Source organism: Tursiops truncatus, chromosome 6 (assembly GCF_011762595.2).
Source record: "Tursiops truncatus isolate mTurTru1 chromosome 6, mTurTru1.mat.Y, whole genome shotgun sequence".
In the NCBI taxonomy this organism is placed as follows: Eukaryota; Metazoa; Chordata; class Mammalia; order Artiodactyla; family Delphinidae; genus Tursiops; species Tursiops truncatus.
In genome coordinates this window covers 88,212,886-88,226,016 of record NC_047039.1, presented here as the reverse complement: position 1 = coordinate 88,226,016, position 13,131 = coordinate 88,212,886, and the positions used below count along the sequence as shown (strand labels likewise).

Here is a 13,131-nt window from a genome sequence, read left to right as displayed (position 1 = left end):
AGAATGCCTACCAGGGTCTCTCAGACTTCATCTCAGATCTCAAGTCTCTCATTACCCTCCAAATACTGATGGATAAAGTGACAGATAAACATAGATGGATAAAGGCAATATAAATCATCTGAAGTTTATCTAGATAATATAACTGATTTTGCAAGACTTCAGGTGGCCATGACTAAAAGCTTTAGGTGATACAGGTCTGAAGATATGCTTTGACAAATACGAATTCTGCTGGATCACAGTAAAATATGTAGAATGTATGTCTCCAGAGGCAGTATGCATAGGCAATCTCAGCCATTGTCCTTTGGTCATGCACCTCAGTCACCAGGAGCTCAAGAAAACCTACACTATCAAAATTAAGCCTCTCAATTACTTGACCATGGAATTCGTCTAAGGTAACTGCTATGTTAACAAAGGGGAGGGGGGCGGGAATGACACGCCCCAGCCAAGCACAACTGCAGTCATTCCTATGGAATGGTTCAAAGTAATCTGGGATGTACAAGGCATGAGGTACCCTCTTCAAAGAAGCATAGCTTAAAGTTATGCTTATAGTCCCTATAAATCATAAGAAGTAAAAGCACAATCAATTGACTCTAAGCAAAATAATAATAACTAACACTTTTATACTCTTAAGGGCCAAGCACTATCTTAAGCTCTTTACATACATTAATTTGTTTAATCCTCTCAAGAATCCTATGAAGTAGGATACTTGGTTATCTCCGTTTTCCAATTTGGAAGCTGAGGTATAAAGAGGTTAAGTAACTTGCCCGGGACCTCAGAGTTAGTATGTGGCAGAACCAGAATTCAAATTAAGACAGTCTGACTCCTGAGTCTATGCTCTTAACAATTAGCACTGTACTACCTGAAAACAAAGATCAGAGGTCCATGAAAAGAAAGTCAGAACATCTAAGAGCATCAAAAGGACTTAAGATTTTCTTTAAGACTGGAAAAAACTAGGAATGAGCAACAGGCTGTAACATGTACCACCCTGCCAAACACAAGGGCAACAGTAACAGCTCTTCTTACCGCAGGCATATGATCATTAACTCTGAGAACATAATGACGGTCACCATCTGAAATGGCATGGTTCTACTGGTTTTAGCTTAATATATGTGAATATGACAAATTCAAATGTGAGTCTTAATTCTGCATTCAACAAAAAACTCTGCCAACTGGGCTACTTAACTGGAAACTATCCAGTGCAATAAGTGCCTGAAGTTATGATGCAGAAACTTCCTGTTCTTAGAACCAGTGGCAAAAAACCATTATACCCGTGTTTATATGCTACTCTGAATCCGAAGGCATCAATAACCAAGTGGCCATAATTAGACACTGTGATATATGGGTTTCCCACCAGCGTCTACTCAGACAAGGAGAAAATTTCTGATTCAAATTCTACATTAGTATTCCAGACAGTTGAGATACACGAATCTAGAACCACTGCAAATATCACTAATCAATCTACAATTTAAAGGGGCCAAACTATGACTATAGTCATTTCAGTTAGTATTCATTAAGCACTTTCTATGTGCCAGGCACTATACTAAGCTTCTAACATGGACTATCTTTTTAATTATCACAATAGACAGCAATATGTCTTTGTATTTTATGGTTGAAGAAAGAGAGGTTAAAGAAGTTATGAAACATCCTTTGATCACACAGCTGTCAAACGGCAGTCACAATTCAAATCCAGGAAGCTGCCTCCAGAGTCTGTGCTCTTACACCACTCTAGGCTGCATACACTGCAGAGGACTGTACAAAACAGTCATAGGGTTCCTGCAACCAGAGAAAAGGGATCAGTGAAAAATCCTAATGCCACCAGGAATTATGCCACTTGTATCACTCCACACCAAAGACCTCTCCTTTGAATCAGGTAATGAGTAGAAATCCAGAATGCTCTATCCAGCTGGTAAGTTAGACAACCAGAATCTTACCAGCTGACCATAGTTATGGCAACACATAACAAGAGTATTGTGCTCAAAAGTGATGCAACGAGCTAGAAAAGGAGAATTATATATTGTTGAGGAATTCAGGAATCTGATACTCATAAATAGTTAACTGGTAGAAAGCTACGTCCTCTGTAACAGTGAAACAGCTGGGATTACTACCTCTGTACACAGATGCAACTGAGGTGATCTACAGAAAAAAAATCTAGTAAAAGACCTGGTAGGGAATACTGTCTTTTCACCCTGAGCCCAGTTGCAGATATCAGGGCAGAAGAAGAGGTTCTTTCCCAACTAGGATTTGAGGAAATACAGTGTATCAGAGGCTGAGGAAGCCTCATCCATTTCTGCAGCCTCTGAACTGTCTGTTCCATCCAATGAAGTCTAAGAGGCTCACATTCGGCCATGGAAACCAGAGGACTCATCATCTAATTAAGGGAGGTGGAATGGAAGTAGAGATGGGGGTACTCTCAGGTACCACTAGTAGCAGTATAAACTGACAAAACCTTTCTGAAGGGCGACTTGGCAATACACATCAAAAGATATTTAAAAGCATATACACAATGACTCAGTAATTCCATTTCTACTAATTTATTCTAAGTAAATAATTAAAGAGTATAAGCCGAGACTTGACGACAAAGATTTCATCTTACTATTATTTATAATATTAAAAGGTTAGGACCAACATAAAAGTATGAGAAAAGGATACTAACTAAAAATCAAGTAGGGCTTCCCTGGTGGCGCAGTGGTTAAGAATCCTCCTGCCAATGCAGGGGACACAGCTTCAACCCCTGGTCCAGGAAGATCCCACATGCCGTGGAGCAACTAAGCCTGTGCACCACAACTACTGAGCCTGCGCTCTAGAGCCTGTGAGCCACAACTACTAAGGCCCACGTGCCACAACTACTGAAGCCCGTGTGCCTAGAGCCTGTGCTCTGCAACAAGAGAAGCCACCGCAGTGAGAAGCCCGCACACTGCAACAAAGAGTAGCCCCCACTCACCACAACTAGAGAAAGCGCGCGTGAAGCAACAAAGACCCAACGCAGCCAAAAAAAATTAAAATTTTTTTAAAAAATCACGTAATATATATCCATATTAAAGAATTCTGCTAAATCATTAGAAGTGTTGTAGAATGATATTAACATGGAAAAAGATATCCTTACATATTAAGTGAGAGGCAAATATAAATCACTATACATAGTGTGATACCATAGTTTTTTTAAGTTTCTATATGCATTAAAAAAGACTGGAATGTAATATATACAAATGTTAAAAGAAGTTACCTCTGGGTGGCAGGATTATGGGTGATTTTTATTTTATTTTCATTTATCTATATTTCCTAATTTCCTACAATAAACTTGTGTTACTTATATTTATAATGCAACAGGAGTGCACAGGCTGGCTGTGCTAACACTATTATAAATTAGTTCAAAATATAATTAGCTATCATCAGCAAATATCAATAACTGAGACCATATTAATCAGAACCTTGTGGCCGGGAAGCAGTGCCAACTGAGGATATAAAACATAGAAAAAGAAAGCTGTAGAAAAAATCCACTAACTTCAAAGTATTGTCCACCCTACACTGGAGTGGAATATCTATCACTATGGCATTCAATATGTGTTTGCTGCATGAATAATCCTGCTTACATTCAGCCAGGCACTGCAAAGAACCATTGTCCTTAAAAAAATTTTTTTAAGTTAGGTCTGTTTCACTATATTTCTAGTTTTTTTTTAAACTGTCAAGTTCAATAAAAATGAAGGCGTCTGTATTTAAACACAGTGATACAAGTATGTCCGCATGGTCCTTTGAAGAGGGTACCTCGTACCTTGTACATCCCAAATTACTCTGATCCGCTCCACGGGAATGACTGCAGTTGTGCTTGGCTGGGGTGTATAAAAACCCCAGTTATACTTTCCTGGTCACACCTCTATTTTAGAAAGCAAAGACCTTCCCTCAAAAAAGAAAGAGAGCTGGAGAGAAGGGAGATACATGTACTACAGAAAAATGATTTGTAGCAGCAAGGGAGACCAAATTCCAGAGTTTTATCTAAATCATGTTCTATACTTTCTATCAACGATTTTTACTAGACTAAACTAGTTTCTTAATAACAACAACAACAAAAAAACTACTTTATAGGGGTTTATATCTTACGTTTTATCTTAAGATCTAAGACATATCTGAAGATAAAGATATATCTTAAGTTTATATTTTAAGATATATCCTAAGTTTATGTCTTAAGTTAATATCTTAAGTTTTAATGACATTAATCATGCCATCATTTAAAGGCAAAGGAGCAAGGCAGGAAGGGTGGTAATGAAAGAAGCTTGAGCTGGGAAGAAAGACCTGGTATGAATCCAGACTACCACTTGCTAGCTGTGTGACTCTGAACAAGTTATTCAACCTCTCTCAATTCCATCTTCCATATCTTTACAACAGGAATAACAGCTGTTGTGAGAATTTAAAGCAGTCTAATACAATACTGGATACAGAACAATAGTCAAATTTCATTTCTCTTTCCTTTCCTCAGGACTGAGAAAAAGGCATAATTTTGGAACATGAGAGACGGTTGGTTATCTGGATATGGTGGAGGCCTCCGAACTGTTAGGGTACAACAAGAAGGCAAAGGATAGCAAATACCAGGGCAGAGGAAGAAACTGGGATGAGGAAGCCAAGTCTAGACATGCTACTGGTTGCAGGTCGTGTTGTGCTTTAAAACTCTCCCTACTCAGTTCAATCTCCTCAGTCTAGGTTTGTTCAGTCTTGCACATCAAGCCTTGCCTGACTGTCACTATTCCTCTCTAAGCAGAAAGTAGAATATGTGGGGGGAAAGGGAGGAAAAGCAAACAACTGACAATGTATGCTCTTGATGACATCTTCCCTCAGGGATCCCTTCCCCTTTCCTCTCCACCTTTATTATCCCTACAGCACAAACCCTTCCTAGAAACAGCAACCCCTATGAATATGAATGATCTCCTGCACAAGAATTTAACTGAAACTATCAAATTCTAAGCACCAAGATTCTAGAAAGGTGCAAATGTCTTATTTGTTTCAATGGTTTCTTTGAACATACACATTTTATCAGGTAAAGAAACCTTTGGGATTTTATCTTAAAACCACTTAAGGACATAATCAAAAGGTTTGAGTATCAAATAAAGCCACCTATCCATAACACATCCTGTTCACAAGTGTCCCAGAAACTCGATATAAACAAAATCCCTCTGTTTATTTCTAGAAGATAATACTGTGGTTTTCTGTATCCAACAGTACACCTTACATACCCAAGGTAATTATGTTTTCTTCCTCTACTCAAACAGAGCATCTGTTGCTAACACAAGTCCAAGTTATTTTCACAGACAAAAAAGCAGCGGGTCAAGCTAATCCATTTGCTGACTAGCCACCATCAAGCTTCTGTAAGACTGTCCAGTTAACTTAACCTCTATTGTCAGATTGCATGAGTCAGAACTTCCAATCCTCTTTCAATTAGGATTTAACAACTCTTCTTTGGCACCATCATTTGAAACACTTATTACAGACATAAACACAGAAAACATGCTTTAAACTTCAGGACAAAGGTAAGAAATGGTTAGACTGGATTAGAAAAATAGTTATACAAATTATCAACAAAGGGATAAAGTTACTTTGAAGTTGAGATTATGAGATTACTAATAGCTAACGATAGTACTTATGTGTGCTAGGCACCAAGTGATTTTTAAAAATTAACACGATCTTCATAACCCTTTGAGGTAAGGAGACTTTAAAGATGAGGAAATGGAGACTGCAAACTGCCCAACCTCATTCAGTTCATAAATAGAAGGACTGGAGACGACTCTGAAGCCATCCTCTTAATAATTTAAAGCCTAAATCCCAAATACCTTACAAATGGATATATATTCAAGCCACTCTCACCCTCTGCCACTTGCAGTAACTATGTTTCCTTATGCTGACTAAGGTATCATCCCTGCTATTATTTTCGTTGTAACATTCTATAATAGAAAAGAAAAATCATGCCAGGGGTGTACTACTACTGTTTTATTTCAAGAGAAATACATAACCAGCTCAGTTCATTATTAGTTGAGGTATATAATTGAATCTGCAGTAATTCATGAGAAAAGAATGCTCAAATTCAGAGCACTGAATTGGTTATAAGCATCAACACATGATGCTTATTTTAAGCTACAAAACAAAGCGTTTTTTATTAGAAATATTATTTAATACTATCAATGAAATTCAACATATTTTCTAATATTGAGAAGTTGATTCTCTAACTTATCTAAGATACATTAGTACCAGTAAGAAAGAACAGCTAATTCTTCTCTACCTCTGGTAAAACTGTACACAGTACGTGTAGGTACTCAAATACAACATTTGGAATGAAACCAAGTTCAGATCTTAGCCTTATGCATGGCTAGTGGTATGACCTTGCAGGACTCACTCCAACTCGAGTCCTCATTAAAATGAGAGACAATGCATGCCCTGGCAAAATAAGAGGAGCCACATTAAAATACTTTTTAAAATTATGTTTTACAGCACACAGAGTATTTTAGTACTTATTCTTTGTAAACTTTAAAGCACTGTACTTTAAAGTACATAATTCATACTTAATTATATTACCTGCTTTTTACAGTAACTGTAAAATATTCTCATTTCCACTGTATAAATGAGGAAATTGATTAATCACAGTTAAGTGATTTGCTCCATATCACAAAGCTACATATAGCAGCATGGAACCCGAGTCTCTGGACTCCAAGTCTTTGCCCTTCCGTTTGCTCTGAACTAATGTCCACTCAGATATCACATGACTTTTATTTAAAAAGTTAAATAAGCTTTGAAATGTTTTACAAATTCAAAACACACAAAATGTAATTTTTAAAAAATGTCTTACTAATAGTCATGAAAATTAAAAAATTGAATATACCTGAGTTTCAAGATGCACACATACAATGAAATCATATGACTTTTGTTAAATACTGTAATAGTTAACGCTAAACACATCACTACACTATTCTCTCATGCCCCCAGTGCTCAAGGAAGTGAATCCAGGCAAAATTATAGAAAACAAGGTTCTAACGTTTTTTCCAGTACTTTCTATCTAATAATAGAAAAGAATGGCCTCTTGGACATGCCCTTGTTTTTCCCTGCTACATTATTAGTAACACTGTGTTCCTTCTTATTATACTGCACTATATTTCAATTACTATAATCTAACAAAGAGAGCACCGTGGTTGATTTTTATATAGGGATTATAACTAAATATTAATAACACTTCTAATTGTATTCAAACGTTGGCTATGTTCTCTAAATATATATATATATTGGTTAATAAAAACGGCTAGTTCTGTATACCCTTTCTTTAACTTGTTCAGAAAGTATAAAACATGCCAAAACAACCATTAAGGTAACTGACCAGCAGCACTGAACTGGTCAGAGGGTGGGACCGCTGCTCTGACAACTGTCAGTCTTTTCTCTCAATTCAACCAACACTAAACACCAAGACGTGCTAGTGAACTAGTCCCGAGGAGGGCTGGGGCGGTGGACAAGGCTGGGCGGGGGGCGGTACTAAGGAGATCTGGTTCCCGACCTAAAGAGGCACAGATTTTGCCAAGATAGAAGACTGGGTCGAGGAGAGGGGCCAGCTTCGGCGTCAGCCGGTAGACCCCCATGTGCCTTGACTTCCTCTTCTGCTAAGGATGGATAAACCCTCACTAGCTCACCGTGAGGCTGCGAGAATCAAAGAGGGCCCAGACCGTTGCAAAAACTGATGAAAACCTGGGGGCGGCTCCCGCTATCCCCTCAGGAGCCAGGGACCAGGACCCAGGACCAAGTACAGGGCAGAAGCTGTCCAGGGTCACGGGGCGCGGTCCCCGCAGCCCGGCGGGCGCCGCTTTGCTCCTGGGAAAGAGCAAAGCGGCCTGGCGGCCTCGCCCTCCGCGGCCATAGCCCAGCCTCAGGCTGGCCTGGCCAGCCCCGCTCGCCCACCGCCCACCCGGCCGGGGAGCTCTGCCCAGCCTCGGCGGCCCAGCGCCCGCGCTTACTTTCTGAGAGTCCATGGCCAGGGGCTGTGTCCGCTAGACCCAAAACCACGTCGAAGAACCTTGCGAGGAGACGGAGGGAGGTCGGACACGCCAACACGGCTACCCGGGGCCGCTGCTCTGCTGAGCCACCGCCGCCTCTGCCTCAGCCTCAGACCTCACCGGCGCCGCCCGGCCGCGCCCCGTCCGCGCCCAGCCCCGCGCGCGCCGCAGTCGCGCCGCCGTTGCCAGGGTGAAAGGGCGGCCCGCGGAAGGGAGGGGCCGAGGAGCGCCTTGCGCACGCGCCCTGCTGCGAGAAGAGATGGGGAGGGGTGGAAGGGGGGTGCTGGTTATCCGGTGCAGCGACGGAGCGGCAGAGAGAGAGGAGTGCTCGCCCCTCGGTCCCGCCGGTCGTTTGAAGAAGCCTCGCCCTCCTTCCCCCATCCTTTTTCCTCCAGCGCGCGCGATTGCTGCTGGCTTTGGAATGGACCACTGGGCATCCAGCAGCCGGGTCCGTGGGGAGGGCAGGGGAAGGAAAGCTCCAGCCCTGGAGATAGATCAGCCTCTTCTCCATCCTGCAAGCATCTGAAGCACCTCCTTATGCTAGCCCTTGGAGAAGCAGCCAGGCTGACAGGCCCAGCGGTCCAGTGGGAAGGAAATGGCTGGGAGGGCGATGTAGTGGAAACATGGGGAAAGCCTGTAGGAACGAGACAGAAACTTGGGTAGACTGTGGAGTCTGGTAGACCTTTACTAGAGAGCCCCCTGGGAACCTTGCTCGCTGTGACTTTGAGCAACTACTCTCCCAGAGCCTGTTTCATCTTTGGTAAAATAAATAATTCTGACTTTGCAGAGCATTATGAAGATTAAATAACGTATTGGGGGCTTCCCTGGTGGCGTAGTGGTTGAGGGTCCGCCTGCCGATGCAGAGGACACGGGTTCGCGCCCCGGTCCGGGAAGATCCCACGTGCCGCGGAGCGGCTGGGCCCGTGACCCATGACCGCTTGGTCCTGCGCGTCCGGAGCCTGTGCTCCGCAATGGGAGAGGCCGCAACAGTGAGAGGCCCGCGTACCGCAAAAAATAAAAAATTAAAGAAAAAAATAACGTTTTGGAAGTGCCCAGTACATAGTTAATGCTCAGTAATTATAGTTATTGGTGGGAAGCTAGAACCTGCTCAGTCTGGACTGAGGGGACAATAGAGACTAGAAAGCCTGGGAAGGTACGATTCAAAATGTTCTTCCCCAAGTGGACAGGCCTCATCTTCCATTTCGATGACTGCAGAGGTTCAGAAAAGTTCAACTGGGCAATCACTCATTGTGAATGAACAAAAGGGAAAAATATATTGAGTACCTATCAGGTACCAATTCCACAGACTGAGAATCAGCAGTGACAAGGCATTTTACATACATATATATACATGTATGTATGTAAAATGCCTTATATGTATATAAAATGCCTCCTTACATTACATCTCTAATGTAAGGAGTTTAGACGTTTTACAGGGAAAAATTACATGGGATAAATGGAATCAGAGAATTGTGTGGGCTTCATGTTCGGTAGGAGAGTCAGGGAAGGCCTCTCTCGGGTCACTCCTGAGAGTGAGAGAATAACTATACAAACATCTGGAGAAAAGCATTCTAGACAGAAGAAACAGCAAATACAAAGGTCCTGAGAGGGCATGGTCTCTATGTTTAAGAAACAGCATTTATCCTACAAGGCTGTAATTATCTCTGTAGATGTGTCTCCCTGACTATACTTGTGGGTCGAAATTTCTTTTACCCATATCTGTATCGCCAGCACAGGGCCTGCCATCTAGTATGCATTCAGTAAATCCTTTTTAAACTGGACAGACATGTACAAGAAAGGGGTTGAAGGGAACAAAAGGAAAAACTAGTTCAGGCCGGGTGGGTTGTTTTTGAAGGCCAGGGTCCAGGGCCTATGTGCACAATTTTCCTCCTGCGTCTGAAAGTAGTGGCATGCAGTCTTGCAGAGAGATGCTCCTTTTCTTGGTATCAAGGGAAAGGAGCCTCCTCTCCAAGCTGCCCCAGTTCCATGAGGAGAGATGAGAGCAGCCAGGCACTCAGCGACTAGCCTGCCGCTGCAGCCACGCAGGCCATTCTCCGCAGTGCACGTGCACTGCAGCTGAGTCAGTTTCCCTTGAGGGAGAAATGCAGCCTCGGGACTGGAGAACATCAGAAGTCAAACCACCCTGCTGTGAGCTCCCCAGCCCTGCACCTGCCTGCCACTGCACGACCCAGTGAAGAAGAAACAGCATTTAGCACTGTCCCCAGTTCTCTTGCTGCAAGGACTTTACCTCACTACTGTCAGGGGGTAACTCCTGGGCACTCTGTGACTGATGGGCTTAACCCCCGAAGGAGGCAGAAAGAGGCTTTGGAGACAGTGAGTCAACAGCTGAAATGCGATCTCCAGATTCTGTCCCAGGCCACATCCCAGGAGCTCACTCCTGGCCCCTTGCCTCCCCGCTCCCCTAGTTCTTTCCCTGCAGCCCAGCCAAGAACCTGCAGCTTTTGACAAGAGTGCTACCCCATTTGACTTCTGCTCTCGCCAGATCTCTGTCTCCTCTGGCCAGTCTGGCTCCCTGCCCAGCTTCCCGGGCCTTCTGGTTTCCCTCATTCTCATCTGTAAACAGCTAGTGTCTTCTAGCTGTGACTTCTGTCTTCCCCGGCCCATACAGCAGGCACTCACCTAGCTGGGCACTAAGTCTGCTGCCTGACCCACTCCCACTGCTTCTGGCCTATGGGCAAGTCCTTTGCCTCTTCACAGCCAAGTCAGTTTAGAAATTTTCAAAAATAGCTTTTCTAATAAACCAAAGCCCTTGTTCTCAAATGTAATCCCCAGACCAGCTGAATCAGCAGCACCTGGTAACTTGTTAGTAGTACAAATTCTCAGGCTTCATCCCCAGACTTACTAAATCAGAATCTCCAGGGGGTGGGAGGGGGGTACAGTAATCAATGTTTTTCCAAGTCCTCCAGGTGATTCTGACGCACACTAAAATTTGGTCGCCATTGAACTGAGAGAAAGCAAATTGTTTTAAAAAAAAAAAAAGGGAAAAGGGAACTACAGAAGCACAGAAACAGATGACTTTTCAACACAGGTTTCTGATTCTGAGATAGCATATCTGGTCATAGATATTTATTTGAATGAGGTTCCTCGGCCTTCAGGACTGCCTTTCTGACTAAATCCCAATTTAGGATAGCCTCAGGCTTGGCACTGCTGATTTAAAGAGTCTGGCAAAATTGTCTCTTCCAGAACCAGGTTTCCTGTTCTCTCTTGCCAGGCATCGCCTGCAGCCCTGAGTTCCCTCATAAGTTCTGGGATCCCCCATCTCTTGGGAGAGAAAATTTCTTCCCTTAAGTTTCTTGCCAACAGTCTTTCCCTTTGGTATAGGGCCATCGCCCTGGAGTCAGCCATCTGAATTTTTTTCTTTCTTTTTTTTTTTTTTTTTGGTGGTACGCGGGCCTCTCACTGCTGTGGCCTCTCCCACTGCAGAGCACAGGCTCCGGACGCGCAGGCTCAGCGGCCATGGCTCACGGGCCCAGCCGCTCCACAGCATGCGGGATCCTCCCGGACTGGGTTACGAACCCGTGTCCCCTGCATCGGCAGGCGGCCTCCCAACCACTGCGCCACCAGGGAAGCCCCAGCCATCTGAATTTTAATCCTGCCACTGCTACTTACCAGCTGTGTAGCCTTCAGTGAGTCATTTAACCTCAATAAGCCTCAATTTCCTTATCTGTAACATAGCGATCATAGTGGTAGTAATTCCCAGTTAGGGTTGTTGTGAGGATTAAAGGAGATTATGTATGCAAAATGCCTGATTTAGACACATTTAACAAATGGTAGCGGTTACTGTTATTACTGCCTTGTACATCATATCCTTCTGTGCCACCATGGCATGGCTTTCTGCTCCTTGATCTCTGAGGTCTTAGAAGTCCTATTCTCACCCCTAACCAGTTTTCACTGTCATACCTGGCTTTTCTGAAACATAATCACTGGCCAGATGCAGCTCTTTGTTGAAGCCAAATCTTCACCCATTGCTCCCTGTTAATATCTGGCCTGAGTCTTGGCATACACTACATAGCCTCGGAAAACCCTGAGCTTCTCTAAGCCTCAGTTTCTTCAGCTGTGAAATGGGCATCATAACAGTACCCCCTGTAAGGGTGGTTGAGTGGATTAAATGAGAGAATTCATATTAAGTGTTAAGCACAGTGTCTGGCATGTAATAAGCATTCAAAAAATATTATCTATTATCATCTCTTCCTAACCACAGAAATCTAACTCATTCTTTTTTTTCCTGCCCCCTTCTGACCAAAAATAAATTCACCCAAAATCCCTGGAACCCCTTGGAACTTGGAGTACTAATTTCTGATCCTATAAGTTCTCATAGGAGGGAAGGGATGGTTCTGGTCTGACGTGAGCTTGTGCTCTAACTCCATACTTGGAGAGCTCTAAGCAAAGCGGGAAGCAGTCAGTGGACACAAATCTGACAAAGGGCCTGGAAACCATGTGAGAAGAGACACAATTAAAGCACCTGTGAGTATTTAGCCTGGAGAGGAAAAACTCAGGGAGGACACAGTCATTTAGGCTTCAAATCTCTCTAGGGCTGTTGTGTGGAGGAGGAATCTCGCTTGTCCTCTAGCCTCCCCCAGATAAGAGTTAGACCTGATTTGGTGGAAGCTACAGGAAGATAGATTTCCACTCAACAAAAAGTCCAATTTTCTAAGAGAACCGTACCGAGCTGGGATGGATTTTTGTTTGGTTGGAAGGTCCCCATCAGTGGAGGTATCCAAACAGAGGGCTGGGCATTTCCTTGTCAGAGCTGTTTTAAGGGGATCAGGCACTGGAAAATAACTGGCAGAGATAACCTTTAACATCTTTCCAAACCCTGAGGTTCTCTCATTCTTCAAACTAGAGGCCAGTTACTATGTATTCCCTTTCTGACTCAGCTTTGCAATTGTACTCACCTTTGGAATGCACTCTGAATCTCTTCTCCCCACCCTCACTCTCATAAGATCCATCACAAGAGGTCCCACTTTTCCTGGGAGAGAGCATGAGAGGGGCAGTTAACTAAACTGTAGCCATTATGATGTTCCTATGTCACAGTCCCTTCTCCATGAATGATGGCCTGCTTTTATGCTAGGTCCCTGGGACACTGAGATAAGTG

At 43.3% G+C, this 13,131-nt stretch overlaps 1 protein-coding gene across 5 annotated transcripts in view; it reads right to left on the bottom strand.

Annotated features, from left to right (window-relative positions):
• FSD1L (fibronectin type III and SPRY domain containing 1 like) overlaps positions 1-8,219 on the bottom strand; it is a 70,686-nt gene extending 62,467 nt beyond the window's left edge. The window contains exon 1 of one of the 5 annotated variants that reach the window (XM_073806352.1): positions 7,977-8,219. In XM_073806352.1, the coding sequence (XP_073662453.1) occupies positions 7,977-7,991 (15 nt within the window). In that variant the 5' untranslated portion in view covers positions 7,992-8,219. The remainder of the gene's footprint in view (positions 1-7,976) is intronic. The other 4 variants (XM_073806351.1, XM_033858355.2, XM_033858352.2 and 1 more) reach the window with 4 other exon arrangements.
• Positions 8,220-13,131: the final 4,912 nt, after the last annotated feature.